Source organism: Mauremys reevesii, linkage group 10, assembly GCF_016161935.1.
Source record: "Mauremys reevesii isolate NIE-2019 linkage group 10, ASM1616193v1, whole genome shotgun sequence".
NCBI classification, from domain to species: Eukaryota; Metazoa; Chordata; order Testudines; family Geoemydidae; genus Mauremys; species Mauremys reevesii.
This window is the reverse complement of record NC_052632.1, coordinates 2,478,777-2,498,986: the sequence shown is the minus strand read 5'-3', so window position 1 is coordinate 2,498,986 and position 20,210 is coordinate 2,478,777. Positions and strand designations below refer to the sequence as shown.

The following is a 20,210-nucleotide window of genomic DNA, read 5'->3' as shown; positions in this document are numbered from 1 at the left end:
TAGTTGGGTAGATCGTCAACCAAGTAAATGATCATAGCCCCACTTTAATTAGAATAGCAATTTACATCAGAGGAGTCTGTCCCAGTAGATCTTCCATTATGTACTGAATAAACTATAACTTATGAATAAAAATATGCTTACTTTTCTGTTTGTTCTTTTTTGTTTTCCTGCAAAAATGGAAAAACACATTTCAAGCCTTAAGGTACCATTAGAAATAAGTCTGAAGTTTTGGGGACACCTATACACAAAGATCTCTAAAAAGTATTTAAAAAAAAAAGTCAGTCAAGCGGCAACTTGACCCAGTAAACCCAGGACAATGAACAAAAGCCCACCAATCCACTTGACTATATAGCAAGAAGAAACTAACAGCATAAAGGAAGGTAGAGGTTGTCACTAAGGCACTGTCATTTACTTTCTCCAATATAAATATAAAAGGTACAACCAATGAGGTTAATGGCAACAAATTCTAAACTGATCAAAGCTATTGGTGGCATGCTCTTAGCACCATAGATAATCCTATGCCAGCTTTTTCCATTTAATAGAACATTTACAAGACTGTTTTGACTGGAATGGTAGTATAAGAGTAGATTATACAGGTGGGGATATTTAAAAAAAAAAAAGACAATGCATGACTAACGTATGGAATTCTCTGACACAAGCTAGAGGCCAAGAACTATTCGTATTCAAAACAGATACTGACATTGATATCAATATCTAGTGTGCTGTGCAGAGGTGATACTTCAAAGTTATCTTGGGTAACTAAATAAGATTTGTAGTTAGCCAGTTTCAGGCAATACCTGAAATACTCTCATAAGCTCAGTGCTGTGAAAGGAATCCAGCTTGATAGGGAGGTTTATAAATTAGCTAAATCTCACTCTAATCTTAGGTAAAATTGGCATGTTTTAGTACTATCACCACAGATGCAGGACGAGAAGAAATTTCAGTAAATGGCAATGTCAGAATGATAAAGACGTATGAAGCTAGTATGGATTGTCCTTCATATCTGCATCATGACTAGCAAGAACAATTCAATAGCATCCTCACACCACCACAGATACTGTTCAGCACCTGCTTTACTCCATGTACTTTTTCATGTTTCTAATCTAAGGCAGTTCTTTAGACTGTTCTCTAAACCCACTACACTTCTGTATTCAGCATAAAAATACAAAAAGCTGTTCTGAACTGCATAGAGAAATCATTTCCATGAACACCTAGAGAACTTAAGTTGATTACTTTAAATGAAAACATGGAAACCCCCTTCAACTACTTTCCTTAACATTCACAAATGCAGAATGAGCCTAAAATCATGTAAATTATGCCTAAAATCCAAAATCAATCACATACAAGCACAACTGTTTTCTAGGATATATAGACAACTGCCTGTGTTACATATGCATCTGCTAGGCCAGGTCACTGGTTCAAGTTGTCTGGATATAGTCTTAAATAAAACCTTATCCATAATTCTGTCACATTCATATTTGCCTATCATCTTCAAGGGCAGATTTCTAATACCATGACTTAGTCCAGATAATTTTTGTTCTGTCACCCAAATCTAGTTTGTCATAAGCATTTGGGTCATGTTCTTTATAATGTTATGACTAACAAATAGGCTCCCATACACTAAACCATGTTTTGATTTTGTTCCATACTGGAAGAGTGAACCTTCAGAAATTCACTATAGTGTCAGGTCAGGTTTCATTCTATTCATATTTTAAACACCAGTAAGTCAATGTACACATACAGCACCTTTTTTCACAAAGGAGCCTCCAGTTACACTGTTTTAGGGCCCAATCCAACATTCACTGAAGTCCAGCTGGCCACTAGTGAAACAGCATGTGCATTGGGTTTTCCAACCAGCTTCCGAACTCTTACCCTGTATGTGACTAGGCACTAGCTGGGTAACAAAGAGGACAAGTGGAGGCACCACAGAAGTGGTGGGGGTTAGGGAAGAAGAGACATTATAAAAGTTACTTTTTTCCCCTACATGGGGTGCATAAAATGTATCAGTGTGTTGCAGAGGTCAATGAGGAGGGTAAAGGCAATGGATCGCTTCACTTCCCACTGAAATGCAGCCACAAACAGGGTGGAATAGCTGTCATGCCGTATCAGTGATAGTACTCAGTTTGTGTGGAGAGAAGAGAAGAGAAAAGAGAAGAGAAGAGAAGCCTACCCAAGACTACAAGTTAAACAGAAGCAGATAGGTTGAATGTCACAACTGGAATTCTGACCAGAACATAAAAGCAAAAAAAGTTACTCTTAAACACACCAACTAGAAGTAGAGGCCTAGGGGGTCTTTATAATCCATAAGAGAACTGGAGCAATTGTGATATTCAGGAATATAAATTAAAGTACTTTAAGAACCACTGCAATTTGTCAGAACAAATAACCCTTCTAGGTCTGGAGTGGTTCTGTTTTTTGCACTATTGATATGTACAGTACAATGCAGGTGCCTTGTGCTCTCCCATCTCTCAGAGCCCTAAATTTCAAAGCTATTTCAACTGTATTAGGTCAAAGTGACTTTCATTTTGCAAAGTTTGACAGTGGCAGTGCATCAGGGAACTACTATGGAAAACGCACTTGCCAAGATCTCCTCTTGAAATAGGTTAAAAATAGTTCATTAGTAATGGGTAGATTTAAAAAAAAATAGCTGTTATTTCAGTTTTCTGTGACAGCCAATCTTCTGATATAGTCATATATATTATAAGGTGACACTAAATATTGTTATATATAGTAACTGAACCAAGATGCCTTAGTAAAAGGTTTATTTATTATGAACAGAAGTAACTCAAAGTTGTGACCACAGCGGTGGAGGAATAGGCTCAATCCCACTGATGAAGCAGCACTGAACAGCAGTGACATTTACTCAGTATCTTTCATCCTGAAGGATCCCAAAGTATTTTACAAGCTACATAGATAGAACAAACTTCACCTACCACTGAAATGCAAACCTCTGAGCCTGAACATGGCAGTAATTTAACAGCATTACAATTCAGTACAGGAAGTGATCTCACCGCAACCAAAAAGACTGAAAGGTAAATGCCATTTTAGCAACTGTCCAGAAAGTAACAGGGTTCTAGAGCCTTTTAGTGATGTCTGGTTTTCAGCTGAAGTCAATGTTTTAAGATGCAGAATTTTAATGGAATGTTCTAATCTAGCAGTGGGCAAGTGAGTTTGAATGGCTTGTCTTCCAGAACTCAACCACATCTGATAAACAGAAAAATCAAAGCAAGATTTCATTTTCAAACACTCAACATTAAAATAGTTTCACTTCACAATATAGTGCTGTGCTCCCATTCTGCCAATGGAACAAATTATGCCACTTGCCAGTGAGTCAGCTCAGAAATGCCAACTTTCAAACAACTTGAAGTGTGCCTGCTGAGAATTGCTTCCGACCACGTGAGCTTTCAGAACAAAGAACTGATACGTGACCTCAGCTCTTTGTTAAAAGGAAGTCAGAGTTTAACTCAGCCTTTTTAAATTCAGCATACAAGTCCTTGCTGTAGCATTAGGCAATATGAAAGTTAAAGCTGGAAATTAACGTCACATCTTAGGGACCTGAGTTCCATTATTCATGCAGCTTTCTCTCATTTTGCCAAAGGTGGACACCTGAAACATACACACGTGTTTCAAAGGATAGGTGGAGCCTGATGTCTGCATGTTCTATCAAAGGGAGAAAAATGTAAACAAATTCCAATTCCCAGGTTACTAAAGTTGTCAACGCAGTTGCCTTTGTAGCATTTCTGGCCAGAACCCTAGCAAATCATGCTAAAAAGAACCACAAGACTTCCCTTTCCTGACTTCTCGGACAGGTTTGACACTGGATCACGTGTTCTGATTCCCTAAAAGTACAGCGTGTCTTTCTTCACATATTCCAAAGCACTGGCTGCCTTCTGACTGCCTGCTAGCTGTTCTACGTGAAAACTTCTGTAGCTAGGTCAGCCATGTCAGAAGGGTATAACCCCTGAGGAGTCCAGTGCCAGCAGCCAGATGCCTGAAATTTTGTAGAGAAAAGTACAGGGAAGTTTCTCTCTAGAAAACATCAAGCCTGTTTTTTGATAGCCAGCTGTCCTTGTATGGCATTCTTCCCATCAGTAAGAACCAGCATCATAAAACACATTTGTACTATTAATACAACTTGCACATTACAAATCATTGTATTTGGTTAAAAAATACTTAATGCCCTCAGCATACTTTTCCCATATACAAACTATAGGAGGCCACAGAATAAGTATTTTAAAAGTTCCCAAACCCATAGTTACATGAGACTCACTCCTTACATTCACAACACCCATCTATGAGCAAAGGCCAGAACTTAAAACTCTTACTGACATCAGTAGGGCTGTCATTGATCTCAGTGACACCAGGACTTCACCCTTTGGTAAACAGGTAGCAGACCAAGACTAGTCTTCTAAAACCACCAGTTTCTAACACAAAAATAAATAAATGGAAGTCTTAAAGTTAAATGTCTGCAGTTCCTTTTTAAATGGATGCACTGAATTCTCACTGAAGAGTGTATATCACATAGGTTTGTATACTTTCAATTGGGACAGTGCACTCGTTTAGAAATAGGTAAGAGCTACTAGCCCATACAGACTTTTAAAAATAATTTTAAGTAGGAGCTGCACTTTATGGAGATGTTGTCAAAGTAAGAGTTACTTCCTCAGTTGTTACCTGTGTTATCACCAGCACCTTACATTATTGCGACTTAAGACTTTAAGAGCCTATAAAAGAAATCTATAAAAGCAAGGAAATTTGGATTTCAGGATGAAAATCCTGGTGTGACAATCCATCCTTAACTCACCGTGTCGATATTGTAGGCGTCTCCAAACAGCAAACAGTATGCGCTCCATCTCGTCTGAAAAATCTAGGCACAATGGGGGTTGAGTTAAGGACAGAGTGTCAGACCTGATATTTAGCCTTTAAGAGAATCTATTTAAGCTTCAAAAATTTACCTTTTAGAGGATGTTAAAAACACATTCCACATCCCTGGAGCATGATACACATATTTACACTGTTATTTCCTTTCTAGTATTGTTTGGGTCACTGAGGAGTCAAATTTGTTTGTTTTAATTAAAATTTGTCTTCTTACATTACAGGCATCCTCCAAGGATGCTACAGAAGGTAAATTGAGGCCTAAACAGATTGACAGTGTTATCCCTTTAAAAATGTGGTTAGATCAATTACTCTCCCCTCCCCACTAACCACACTATGCACCTGCAATGCCCCTTTATTAAAATGCCAGTTATGGTTTCTTTAAAAGAAAAAACCCTTGTTTTAGTAGTGCAATTTGAGAGGATATAGTTGCAGTTCTCAGATCCCATCTTCACTTTCTGGCTTAAGTGGTCTGAGGCTCACTGTTCTGCAAATATCTGCCCTACAGTCCCAGGCACAGTGTTGGGATACTATCATAGGTAAAAAGAACGAGGAGTACTTGTGGAACCCTAGAGACTAACAGATTTATTGGGGCATAAGCTTTCATGGGCTAAAACCCACTTCATCAGATGCATACACACACGAAAAAATGGGTGTTGCCATACCAACTCTAACGAGACTAATCAATTAAGGTGGGCTATTAGCAGGAGAAAAAAAACTTGTAGTGATAATAAGGATGGCCCATTTCAAACAGTTGACAAACAGGTGCGAGTAACTGTAGGGGAAAAGTTAGCATGGGGAAATAGTTTTTACTTTATGTAATGGCCATACTCACCAGCAACCACACACACCACACAACAAAAACACTAACCCAGGAACCCAGTCTTAGAGTTGGTATGGCAACACCCATTTTTTCATTATACATACATCTCTCTTCCCACTGTATTTTCCACTGCATGCATCCAATGAAGTGGGTTTTAGCCCACCAAAGCTTATGCCCAAAAACATTTATTAGTCTCTAGGGTGCCACAAGGCCTCCTCGTTCTTTTTGCTGATACAGACCAACAGAGCTACCACTCTGAAACCTATCATAGGTAAGTGACTTCTCTTCCTCAGTCCCCATCAGAAGGGGACAGAGTTTCTGCTGTTGAAGGAAGCAGTGGTACATCTAAGCTGCTAATTTAAGAGGAAGCACCAATGGTGCTGACATAAATGAAAGTGTTGGAAGAGCAAGTTCAGTGCAAGAGGCACATGGACCTTATGCTGAAAGGTTCCTTTAATACTATGAGATTAGGGCCCTACCAAGTTCATGGTCTCGAAAAAACACATGTACTGTGAAATCTGGTCTCTCTCCCCCCCACCAAATGAAATCTGGTCTTGTGTACTTTTATCCTATACTATACAGATTTCATGAGGAAACCAGTGTTTCTCAAATTGGGGGTGCTGACCCAATAGGGAGTTGCAGGGAGGTCGCAAGGTTATTTAAGGGTGGTTTGCAGTATTGCCACCCTTACTTTTTGGCAGCCAGAGAGCAGCAGCTGTTGGCCAGGTGCCCTGCCCTGAATGCAGTGCCCTGCCAGCAGAAGCAGCACAGAAGTGAGGGTAGCAATACCATCCTTATTTCTGCGCTGCTGCTGGCAGCAGCTCTGCCTTCAGAGCTGGGCTCCTGACTAACAGCTACTGCTCTCCAGCTGCCCAGCTCTGAAGGCCGGGCTGTCGTCAACAGCAGTGCAGAAGGGTAGCAGTACTGCAACCCCCTACAATAACTTTGTGACCAACCCACAACTCCTTTTTGGGTCAGGATCCTTACAATTACAACTATGTGACATTTCAGATTTTAACAGCTGAAATCATGAAATTTATAATTTTTAAAATCCTATGTCCATGAAATTTACCAAAATGGACTGTGAATTTGGTAGGGCCCTACATGAGATGAATGATAGCATCAAAAGCCAGCTCACTATTCCAATGACATCTTCACTTTTTCATGGATTCCTCTTAACAATCTGAAGATCCATCATTGATGAACTGTTCCTCACCCCAAAAATGAGACCCTCTTATCAAGAAGGTTTAGGAGGACAGTTAACCTACCTATGATAGTGTCCCAGCTACCATGGGACATTATCAACCCCAGTTTCTGTTCTAGTGGCAACAGAAGAAGAGACATCCTCCTCTCAGACTCTGTTTCAACTGGGAAGCAAAGCCAGGGCTTGAAAATATGGTTTCTAAATTACACAGTAAGATTGAGGCTCTTAAAAAAACCCACACCAGAGTGGTGTTTCTGATGTGCCTTTACAATTAAGAGTGATTGAGAGGATTATGATAGCAACTTTGAATTTCATTGCTTTGCTGAAAGAGTTAAATCTTTAGGGGTAACTCCTGCTCACCTCACTCTCACAAGCCATCCCAGCAAATTCAACTGGGACTGCTCACCTGAGTAAGGCTAGCAGGATCTGGTCCCTAACATTACCATTAGGGAGAATTTGATACCATGCAAATTGGGGGGGGGTGGTCAGAACTCTAATCTCAAAAGCGTTGATAAATATATTCATGATTAGTAGTCATAACCCTGTTATGGTCACAGAGCAACACAGAAGCGCAATTGTATTCTTACCAACTTTACTGTCCATAGAATCAAGTGCACTAGGCCTTTCAACAGAAACACTAGCTCCTGTCAATTTAAATCTATTATGCTAACTTTTAACGGTGTTACACTAAAAGTGTCTAACGCTTTTGATGTCAAAATAGAAGATCCAAAACAGAGATACGTATTTCATAATGCTAAAAAATATCCATAATCATCAGAAGAATGATACAGGACCTAAAAGATTTGAAACTGCCATCAAATGCCTTTATTTTTAGAAAATGGTGTCAAAACTTAGCCAGCTCTCTCTTGACAAAGACCAAAAAGCAAATCAAGCTAGGAGCTCAAAGTACCACCTTAGCAATGAATACCTTCAAAAATTAATCAAATCCACTAGCTTCTGAAATAAAATATTAAATGGTACATTGTGGATATGAGTCTGGAGCGAATGTTGCCGATTCACTCTAACATTAAGTGACTGGATGTAACTGAGTCTAGATAAGGCCACAATACTAGTCACTAAAACCCTATGGATGGAACTGAAGATCTGTTGATTACTAGTGAAAATACATTTGTTTTCTAACGAACACTTGAGCTTGGGTCTGGATCTCTTAAGCTTACAATTTTAACATGCAAAGCCATTTTTGTTTTAGACCCACACATGTTCTTCGCATTATTTTTGTCCAAAGAAACAGAATAGTTAAAAAAAGAACAAAATGCAACCTGCAGTAAATAAGCTAGTGTTTCGTGAATGGCAGAATATCACAAAACTTCATTTCCTAAACCGTGCTTTAATAAATACACACCATGAAGGCAATATGCAATTTATTCTTTTGAGCTACATCCCTGTCTTCAAAGATTCTTTATTACTGTTTGTGTGACCAGGGTTGATTCTGCCATTCCATGGGGAATTATCAGTTTCACTAAGATCTACCATATGAGATATGATGTGCCTTCATAACTTCTGTTCAGTAATTTAAGAGGAATGGTATGTAAAGACTGGAGGAGAATTTAAAAACATAAGTGCATCCAGTCATTTACTTTCAGCAACATGTGAATCCTGCATTAGCGAACAGTACACTGAGAGAACGTTTTGCTGGATAGATAAGTATTTTTTGTCACAACAGAAACACTCCATGTTTATTAACTAACGTTTCTTTGAATTTTAAATGAAGATTTTGCACTTTAAATTCAACCTCTGAAACCGCACAAAAGAGTGCTGCTTAAGATTTAAGTGTAGTGACTGACGAGCAAAGAAATTTTAAAAAAGCTTCTTACACTTCAACATTTTTCTGTTGCAGACCAGATGTCTTCTTCCCTGGAGCAGCACCTCTCATCTTGCCCTCTGCATATTGTTCCCTTTAAAAACAAATTTAGCAATAAGATTTTAGTGTAAGAGAAGCTATTATCTTTTCTAAAAGGTAACAGTCCATACAAAAATTTAGAGAATTTGTAGTGAATGAGTTTAAAGAAGACAGACACTAAGGAAGATCCTTCATGACACAGAGGGGGAAAAAAAAATTCAACTACTGACAAGATTGAATATTATAGTGCTGACCGACCATTTTTACCTATACATGGACACCCAACTCTTCCCCTCCTCCTCCCAATATTCAGAATTGTGAGAAAGAAATACACAGGAGCTGCTTCAGAAAGATGCCTACTAGAAATATTTGTATTCCAAGATGTCACTTTTTTCCAGACCAATACAAAAAAACATTCATAAGGATCAATACATTTAGACCCATCTTATAAAAAAAATTAGTCTTTGGTAAGATGGCATTAACCATTTTACAAGATATTTTAGGTGACTATCACACAACATATGCCATCAACTCAATTACATATATACACATATATATGTTTTATTTTCAGAATGTAGTTATGAGATACCACAAGCAATCTCCTTCATTTAAACCTATTTTACCCTTTTCCTTGCCACTTAAAATTCACACAGCTTTTAATCAAAATCTGAAGTATCAGGAAGTCAAGGAGTAGCAATCCATTTGGCTGCAAGACTATGAAGATAAGGACAGGCCCATGTTAGAAGTCTAAAGAAGAAAGGCACAAAACAAATAGGGAAAGAGGACAATATGACTAGCATGTTCCTTGAAATCTAAAAAACCCACCTACTCCCCTGGAGATTTATTTCTTGGGCTGAAGCTCTGTAAAAAGGAAATCATGATAAATCACAAAATACTTACTGATTGGCCTTTTGAAGTTCTTTCTGTTTCTGCAGATTCGTGTCCACGTATTTGAGCACTCTGCTTTCTGGAACCCATTCATCCCAGCTGAAAAATTAAATCACCATTCAAAAACACTACATAGTTAGATTCTGTTCCCAATAATCAAAGACTTCACAGCATTTGAGACTGAATTTTTGCTTCTGTGGTAAGTCATGAACTGGCACAATTGAAAGTGTAAGTTACCAGATAAAATGCATTCCCACTGATTGAAGCTCTAACCATTTCTCTAAGACAAAGTGAAATGTTCAGTCTTTCCTGCAGAGATTGCCAATTGTGAAAGACTCCAAATCTTAAAATCTTTAATTTTTTTTAAAAAGTCCAATTTTTTTTAAAAAGGGCTATGCTTACTGTAACATGGGAAATCTGCAGCCATAACTAACTTATGCAGCAAGATAAATTTACTGTATTTTTTCCCAACATATTTTATAGGTGAACAAATTCAGCAATAAGATCTTACTGTAAAAAGAAGAGCTCTGATTTCTCTCTGTAAAGGAAACCAAGATGGCATGAACATTTGAAAAATCTGAAGCAAATGATTTAATATAAACGTATGTTGGAGAAATTGCCATTGTAAGCAAGCAAATTCCACTTTGACAAAGAGCAGATAATCTTTCAGCAATTTGACGAATGATTTTAAATTAAAAGCACATTAAAAATGGCCATGTGAAATTATGTACACATTTTCCAAAATATATCAAGTTGTATGTTTATTTATATAAACGTGTATGTAATATACAGAGCTTTGTAAATTAGAGTTTCTCCACCTTGCATTTCATGGTGAAGTAATGATCTCATTGCAAAAGTTGTCAAGCTTAGAATGCCAATATGGTAAAAACAAGTTCACCATAAGTCTTCAAGATTCTTAAAAGGTAAGTTTAGTGTACAAGTATTACAGAAAACCAAAACAAAACACATCCACATGTACATCTATCAGAGGCTATATATTTAGGATGAGGCCTTGGTGAAGTATGTAAGCAACTTGATCTTTGCTCCCAGAGCTTATGTTGTTGCCAGAAACCCTCAATAGAAGAAAACTACAACTGTGAGAGAGAGTGTACTAGACATGACGTGAAAACGACTTACTACTGAGGCTTGTAAAAAACACTGGAAGCCAAGCAGTTTAAAACTCATGAATTACAGAGAACCATAGTTTAATTATAAAGTCAAATTAAAAAGCCATACAGTCCCAGTTGTCTAGATGTTGCAGCAATGCCACTTTTAATGTAGATAATTGGAAGCTTGGAAAAGCAAGAAAATAATCAAAGGCAAACAGTTAGTGCAAGTGGAGAAAGACAAGAAAAAGTCATTTGACACAGCCAATGACACCCACCACTACCTAGTAAATAGAAAAGAATGGATTTTAACTGATCCCTAAGAGTCAGCATGAATTTAGCAGCAGGCATAAGCATTCAAGTTCCAACTCGTTACACAGGCGTTTACATGAAGACACTCCTGTGGTTGTTCACTGCTTTGGGGGAAGCATTTTTTTTTTGAAGATACGAGATACCAAAACATGAAGTTTAACTTGGACCTCACCACATGCCGACAAAACACAAACAATTAAGCCTTGTGTCCCCCACCCGTGCCTTTTTCAGAGTATATGGCAGCAATGTTCACATGAACCAAAATGACTTTGAAAACTGCTGTCTCTGGAGACTTAGAATTTGCAGCTTTTCGTATTCTGTCAGCTGCTAAGGAAAAACAAGTATTTACTGCTCCTACACTCAGTGTTAGGCTGTAGAATATAGTTGAACTGAGCAATAAAACTGAGGGTAGTCTAGTAGTATCCCCTTTTGGAAATAAAAACACGTCGCTACCCACAAGCACCATGTGGATGCTGCATCAGGATTGTTTACAGGAAGTTGGTGACCAAGAATAGGAATAAGTTGTAGTCAAAACTTTATCAATGATTCTGTTCTCAATCCTTGTTGATCACCCAAAAAACCCCTCAATATACTTGCAATTCCAAAAGCAAAATGCTCACACAGACTTTTTAATCTTTGGAGACATGAAAGAGAAGTTTTAATTGTTACAGAAAGGAAAACCTTGTACAGCTTTAATACAACCTTCCTTTACCCCCCAACCTCAAGCATGTTGCTACCCAACATGGTACAGAAGAGACTGAAAGCCTCACCTATCCTAACTTAGGGCACACACCATCTCATCTACTCTGAGAGCAGCCTTCCCCCCTTCCCCCCCCCCCCACTAATCCTACTCCCTTTTCCACCACTTGTAGTATTCGGTTACATAATTAGAACAGATGGCGTCTTTGACTGGAGAAAGTATTGCTCCACTGTTCAACAAGCAGAGGTTGTCCCATATCCCAATACACAACAAAAAGTTTGTTGTATCCTATATCTTCAAGCCTAGAAATCACAGAAACAGTTCTTAAAATGGGTAGGCTGTGCACTGGACTGCTGCAATAAGGCAATCTAGTTAATCTACTGCCACTTTGAGCTAGTTTGACTATCCAACTGATGCACCAAAGGAAATGTGCCTTTAAAGCTAAACAATTATTTGAGCAACATTAGCTTTGTGTTATGCCAGGCTTTAAATGGTTAGGCTTTGCTGCAGTAAATTGACTTAACTCAAGTTAATTTCTGAGCTAATGAAACATCTTCAATTGACTTATGCTTGGGACTGTCAGTCCATTAAGCTAACACCAGCTTAGGCAATCAAAGGAAAATTAGGTCTTGTTTTCAGAGACTTACTACTTACTTTTTATTCCAACCACTGTAATGTATAAAGTATTTCACTTGTTTGTCCTTTATGGCAACCTTTACACACTGAAATAAAGAAGAAAGTTGGGTTAGCAATAGGATTTGAAAAAAATAATCTCTGGAAGTCTGGCTAAAAGCTTTCAGTCTAAATACAAAGATTTCTGTGCAAGCCACTGAAGTATTTGGCAGAAATGTCACTACAGAATAGAAACTGCCCAGCAAAAGATACATTATTAGTGGCTTTGTATTTCAGTTAAATAGTTTGAGTATCAGAAGGGCTATATAAGCAGAACAATTAACGGATACTCAGCTACCCAGAGGGTTTTTAAGGGCTTAATAACTTCCATTAGGAGGAGGGCAAGAGACAACATGCTGCTCACCAGAAGACACAAGGAGCAGGTCACTTTAATCTCTCCGCTAGTCTCTGGAAAGCTAACCAGAAGCCAGGTTTACATAGTGAATGACTCAAGGCTTGTCTTCACTACCACACTGCTGCAATTGATGCAGCGTGAGTCTATTAAGCAGGTCTAGTGAAGACCCGCTAAATCGATGGCAGAGTGCTCTCAGGTCGACTCCGATACTCCAGTTCCCCAAGAAGAGTAAGGGAAGTCGACGGGAGAGCATCTCCCGTCGACGCAGCGCAGTGAAAACACCGTGGTAAGTCGACTTAAGTGACATCGATTCCAGCTATATTATTCATGGAGCTAGAGTAGCATAACTTAGGTCAACTTACCCCAGTAGTGAAGACAAGTCCTCAGTTATCATTGTTTGCATGCATACCCTTATCTCAGTTAGTTACAGGACAGGACTTATCAAAAGTTAAGGAAATATTATTTTGGATTTCTGCATCCACATAGCAAGCTCTACATTCTGCAGTAATTATTTGCAGTAGGTGCTTTTTAGGATGAAGAATTTCTGAAGTGAGAATAAGCTAAGCTTTGTTATCCTTATACTAGACTAAGGAAACCTAAGAGAAACATCCAAAGCCCTGAATATCTGATCAAGGTGAAGATAAACTGTTATTGTTACACACTTTAGCTAAGTTAGAGTACAGTGTTTCCTCCCCATGAAGGTACTGATGCACTAATCAAGTATTCTCAATCTTCTTTTTGATAAGCTAAAAACAGATTGAGCTCTTTAAGTCTCTCACTGCAAGGCATATTCTCGAATCACTTTGGTGGTTCTTTTCTACTCCCTCTCTCCAATTTTTCAACATCCTTTAATAATGTTGACATTAGACCTATTCTAATATCGGTCTCAACAATAGAGTATACAGAGGTAAAAAAATCACCTCCCTACTCCACACTCCAAATACCTCATTATCCCTGTGTCATAGTATCACACTAGGTTAATGTGTTGAATTGCTTGGCCACTATGATCCCTAAGTTGATTTCAAAGGACACTGCTTCCAGGATATAGTTATATATAAATATATATGGAGATATACCTATCTCCTAGAACTGGAAGGGACCCTGAAAGGTCATTGAGTCCAGACCCCTGCCTTCACTAGCAGGACCAAGTTCCCCCATTTGGTTGGTATGACCTGCAATCCTTGCTCCTAAACATGACCCTGCATTTGGCTATGTTAAAAACACATTTTGTTTGAATTGGTCCAGGTTACCAAGAAATCCTGAACACTGTATGACTGCCCTGTCTTCATCATTTACCACACCACCAATCTTTAGCTACATCCACACAGAGCGATTCTCCTGGTCCCACACACATACTCACCCGAGCTCAGATGGACTTAGTGAGAGTATTACTAGCAGTGTAACTGCAGTGCCATGGGCAGTGGTGACACCGTGTAGCTGTGCTGAGTACGTACCCTAGAGTTTCAGGCAGGTTTGTACTTGGCATAGCTAAGTCATGCCTCTGCTGCTGCCCAGGCTACTGTGGCTACACTGCCATTTATACTCCTGCTAGCTCAAGAAGGGCTAGCGAGAGTGTGCGTGCACAACCAGGAGAATCACACCCCTACCTCACAGTAGATTTTGTCATCCACAGATTTTATCAGCAGTGATTTTATATTTACTTCCAGATCACTGATGAAAAAGAATATTAAACAGCATTGGACCTAGTATCAGTCCCTGCGGAACCCCTTTAAAACACCTCCATTTGATGATTCCCCATTGACAACTACTTTGAGAGACGTCATTTAATCAGCCGTTAATCCCTTTTACATGTGCTCTATTGGTATTTTATAGTTCTTCATTTTTTTTTAATCAAAGTGTTGTGTGGTACTAAGCCAACTGCCTTACAAAGGCAATGTATATTACAATCGGCACAGTTATCTTTATCAACCAAACCTGTGATCTTCTCAAAGAATGAAATCAGGTTTGTTTAACAAGACTGTTTTCCATGAAACCTCGTTGACTGGCATTATATTCCTAGCCTTCAATGCTGTATTAACTGAACCCCATTTCGTCCAGGATTGATGTCAGGCTAACCAACCCATAGTTACCAGGCCTGCCAGCTTGCTCTCTCTTTTTTTTTTTTTTTTTAATATTGACACAACATTAACACTCTTCTAGAATTTCCCTAGTATTCGAAGATTTATTAAAAATTATAATCAGTGGGCCAGAGATCTCCTCAGCCAATTCTTTTAGGACTCTTGAGTGCAAGTTATCCAGGCCTGCTGATTTAAAAACAATCATTCATGTTGAAGAGAAGTTTACAAACCATTTAAGTGAAGAACACAGATTAGAATGAAAAAGGCAAGTGAAATTCAGAAGGGCAAATTTTGTGGACTGCAGTCTTCTCCTTACCAACTACTCCTTTTATGGAAACAGGCTGCATTAGTCTCAATTATGGAGAAAAATAATTCCTTCTACACACCCAGCTGTCTTATATAGGGAGATGGAAGAGCACAGAAGGATAAAATAGTAGACTAAAGAAACGGGGGGGGGGGGGGCCGGGGGGAAGGAGACAAGAGGAAATCAAGGATACTACATACCATTGGCTACAGACTAAATTCTCAGTTAAGATCAACTTCTTTGTGCCACTCAGGCAGCACAAAGGGGTCAGATACTGGCTGTAAGTGGGCAGCAGGAATTACTCTGACAGTCCTTGCACCATCCATCTCACCCCTGCATAGGGGATGTATTGTGCAGCATGGGAGAGAAGAGCTACACTGACCACACTCTGTGCACATGTGATGCACAAGAGATCACACAACAGTGGCATAAGATGGAGCAGCCTACAAGCTGCTCCAACTGACAGAGGAGCCTGGACTGGTGGCAGCAGAGACTGGCCCTCATAATTAGGAAGCCATAATGATTTTATCTGCCATCACCTCCCCTCTGCTGTGTCAGGAAGAGCTCAGCCACAGGAGGCAATCTGGACCTAAGCGCACACATTCAAAATGAGCCCATCTTCAAGTGCCAGGAGAAGGGAAGAAACAGACTAAATTAAATGCAACAGATTGTTATTATAATAAACTTACTGCTTTAAATTTTGCATCCACTCAGCCCAATATTTAAAGAAACAAACATTTAGTGTCTTAGCTGTATGAGATACACTCTAAACAACAAACTAAAGCCTCACTGATAGAGGTACTTTTCAAAATGTTTACTACATTACAACAATCACTTCTAGAATCATAGACTATCAGGGTTGGAAGGGACCTCAGGAGGTATCTAGTCCAACCCCCTGCTCAAAGCAGGACCAATTCCCAACTAAATCATCCCAGCCAGGGCTTTGTCAAGCCTGACCTTAAAAACTTCTAAGGAAGGAGATTCCACCACTCCCTAGATAACCCATTCCAGTGCTTCACCACCCTCCTAGTGAAAAAGTTTTTCCTTATATCCAACCTAAACCTCCCCCACTGCAACTTGAGACCATTACTCCTTGTTCTGTCAGCTGGTACCACTGAGAACAGTTTAGATCCATCCTCTTTTGGAATCCTTTTTCAGGTAGTTGAAAGCAGCTATCAAATCCCCCCCTCACTCTTCTCTTCTGCAGACTAAACAATCCCAGTTCCCTCAGCTGCTCCTCATAAGTCATGTGTTCCAGCCCCCTAATCATTTTTGTTGCCCTCCACTAGACTCTCTCCAATTTCTCCACATCCTTCTTGTAGTGTGGGGCCCAGATGAGGCCTCACCAATGCCAAACAGAGGGGAATGATCATGTCCCTCAATCTGCTGGCAATGCCCCTACTTATACAGCCCAAAATGCCGTTAGCCTTCTTGGCAACAAGGGCACACTGCTCACTCATATCCAGCTTCTTGTCCACTGTAACCCCTAGGTCCTTTTCTGCAGAACTGCTTCCTAGCCATTCAGTCCCTAGTCTGTAACAGCGAATGGGATTCTTCTGTCCTAAGTGCAGGACTCTGCACTTGTCCTCGTTGAACCTCAGGTTTCTTTTGGCCCAATCAGGCGTATCAGGTGAAGACACAAACCAAATGGTTTAAAAAAAAATAAAATGTAGCAAACTCAGACTTGCATAGTAACAAAGCCTAATGCTTAGTTCCTGAGATTAACACGTTCTCATTCCAATTTTTATGAGGATGCTGTCAATCAAGTTTGTTTTAAATTTAATCTAGCATCTATAGCCACCTCTCAGACTGTTGAGAAATAAAATTGGTCTCAGTTCCAATTTTGTCTTGTCTGATGAACATTGATTTTACTCAGCCTCTGCATTCCTAATGAAGCTCAAATTAGCATTACAGTCATGCATCAGCATTAGGACACAATCTCATGATGTGCTAATGCCTCCCACAGAGTGATAGGCGCCTCAACTCTCATTAAGGTCAATAGAAAGCGTGGGCCTTTAGTGAGTATACCAGCATAGGCCTTTAGGATCACAGTCTGTAAAGCCATGCCACACTAGTGCTAAGCTACCATGGCATTGCAAATAGCTGAACCTGCTGTAGTAACTGGGCTTAGAAATTCACCCTAATTGTGAGCTCAACTGTGGGAAAGTGGATAAATGTTTACAAAGTGTTCCAGTCGCATAGAACGATAAATGCTGATGCTGAAGACAGACTGAATTAGTCCAATCAATGCAGCCTCCTGATCTAACCCCAGGACTGTGTTAAGCTCATGACTGGTAAACAAGAAAAGCGTGGGACCTAAAATTGGTGTCTGAAATTAGGCCTGTTGGGGGACAAAACAACAAAGGGATGAGTTATTCCACCCATCACTATCTTTTGGGGCCCTTAAAACCCCCCAGAGTTTTGCGGATAATTTGAGGACAAATGCAACAACTGCTGACTGAAAGAAGGGAAGGAGCAAGTATCACCATCATGGCTGCTACTCCCATAGGCTCCTGGGACCCTGGAATCCACTCTGACATTGTTGGGCATTTAGCATCCTGATGGCATTCTGACCAGCCCAGACCAGCCTGACATGGCCACTTCCACTGGCTCCAGGTGAATCTCAACCACCATCTAATGTGTCAGACTTTGTCTCTTCCTCCACCCCCGTGTTCTTCTTTCCCCACCTTATTCCTTTTCTTTCTAGGGAGGAGGGATAGCTCAGTGGTTTGAGCACTGGCCTGCTAAACCCAGGGTTGTGAGTTCAATCCTTGAGGAGGCCACTTAGGGATCTGGGGCAAAAATTGGTCCTGCTAGTGAAGGCAGGGGGCTGGACTTGATGACCTTTCTAGGTCCCTTCCAGTTCTAGGAGATTGGTATATTTCCAATTATTACCTTATCCCTCTTCTTTTAACTTCTGTTCAATAAGAGTCTGGATAGCCAGCAAAGACAGCATCTTTCGCAACATTACTGTGAGCCTGTGACCGAAGACACAGTAAATGCAGCCCTAACCAGCCCATGATGGTAAAAATCTGTCAGGTCTCAAGAGTGGCTGATAAAACCATGTATTCTGCCTGTTTTGCCAACAGTGAGGTTGCAAGTGACATCAGGCACCAGAGACAGAAACTGCATTTTCTAGCTCTTCTCTCGTGTGTTGTTCTTGTTTTCTAGGAAGCAGGATCAGACTTTAAACAACCACCATCTCAGCTCCAGCCCATCTCAACTAACGTCTTCTCTTTTCCCCCCAAAAGGACAATTATTAGCCTCTTTAGCTCCATCTAGGACTGTCAAACAAGAGCATTTGTCTTTCTAAAGGGAAAGGAGCAAGGGATGTTCAAATGGAAACCTTATTTAAGGCCTTATATTTCCAATGCTTTAATTATTTTTCCTTCTTTTTCTGTATCTTCAATAAAAGATACAAAGGATTTTTAATGGTGTTTGTGTCATGGTACTAAGCAGGCTGAGGTCTCTAAACCAAATCCCGAACCTATCTGAATGGAATACATAAGACAGAATGACAGTGACAAGCCTCCCTTTCTCTAGCCTCATCTTTAGCAGGATCAGCACTGTTCTCTAACAACCGCATAACATTTTAAAAATAGGAGTAGTATGAACATAAGTCACACTATGATTTAATTCAACAGCAGTAGTATAAACTGGGTTTTGACTACTTCTGCAGATCTGGTACGTATTGAGGAGAACTGGCTACTCACCCACATCCACCCATAAAAAAAAGGGTAGAAAACATTTGGAATGTGAGTAATCTCACTGCGTAATCCATGTTGTAGTCCTGCTCTGCCTTAGAATATCCTTTTAAACCTCTCCCTCTACACCTCATTTTGTCCTAGTACAAGACAAAGCTTTTTTGGTTTTATTGTTATTCATTCTCCCTTGGAGCAATTAGGTGTCATTTTGACCCCACCTACACAGACTTACAAGCAACCTTAGAGCCTAGAAAAATTCTCTTAGAAATCGATCTTATTAAAAACATGGTAAGTGCATAGAGGGGGCGTCAGTGACCTAAGACAATTCAGTGTTCTATCTAACAACTGATAGATTCAAGTATTAAGAGATGATATTCATGATGAACGGGAGGCCAAACTGGAAGCCAAACCAATTTTCAATTTGTTATTTTGTAATATTAATACATACACACGCTCCTTAGAATCTGAGAGCATATTTAGAAATAGCAGAATTCTAGTAGGAGTCTACATGATATATATTCCATTTCCCATTTGGTGAAATCTTTTCATGTTTTTACACACGTCTAGGTCCACTGACAGTGTCAGTCATACTGCTTCAAATTCCCACTTACTACCTCCATTACACCTTTATCTTGCAAGTTTTTAATCTGAATATCAATATCCAACAAATGTATGCGCTTTACAGTTTGTAAAACTGCAGGTTTCTTACAAAAAGCAAAGTAATTTGATAGTATTTTCTTTTCATCAGTTCTCTCCTCAGTTTATCTTGAATTCTTGACTCAATCCAATCTAGTACTTAGCCAATAGGATACTTTAATCCATTCAATTCTTGTGTTCATTATGTAAATGTTATTGTTTGCTGTCATCTGCAAAAATGAGAACCCAGACATACCTTTGCTTCATAAAGGAGAGGTCCATGGAAACACAGCACTCGTTCACCTGGAAAAGTTCGCAGATAGCCATCTGATTAGTCATATTGACAAACAATACTACATACAAAGACATGCATTTTACAAAAGAACACAGGAAACCAAACACCATTAAGAGTGCTGTGCTAAGAGACTGCCCAGTGGCAGCATATTACCTACACACTGTCAAGCTAGAAAGCAATCACTTCAAAAAGCACCTGCTTATAAAATAGAAGATGAGTGGAGGGTTAGCTCAAGGCTCTCTGCACCATTTAAGTCCCACACTGGGGATGTGCAAAGGGGTTGCCTGCTGAGCAACCACACAGGGGTGCCTGCCTATCCCCTGTGCTCTGCAAGAAGGAATTCTGCACAACCTCTGCGCAGGCTGGCACTGAAGGCCACGCTGTATGGGCTGGGCTGCCC

At 39.7% G+C, this 20,210-nt stretch overlaps 1 protein-coding gene across 3 annotated transcripts in view; it reads right to left on the bottom strand.

Moving 5' to 3' along the window:
• The window catches only part of MORF4L1 (mortality factor 4 like 1), a 38,471-nt gene that overhangs the window by 12,897 nt on the left and 5,364 nt on the right, over positions 1–20,210 (bottom strand). For 2 of the 3 annotated variants that reach the window (XM_039491821.1, XM_039491822.1), the window contains 6 exons: positions 19,772–19,818; positions 12,421–12,488; positions 9,661–9,747; positions 8,735–8,815; positions 4,802–4,864; positions 142–167 (listed from right to left, as the gene is read on the bottom strand). In XM_039491821.1, coding sequence (XP_039347755.1) covers positions 142–167; positions 4,802–4,864; positions 8,735–8,815; positions 9,661–9,747; positions 12,421–12,488; positions 19,772–19,818 — 372 coding nt within the window. Of the gene's footprint in view, positions 1–141; positions 168–4,801; positions 4,865–8,734; positions 8,816–9,660; positions 9,748–10,159; positions 10,187–12,420; positions 12,489–19,771; positions 19,819–20,210 lie in introns of all 3 variants that reach the window. The other variant, XM_039491820.1, reaches the window with a different exon arrangement.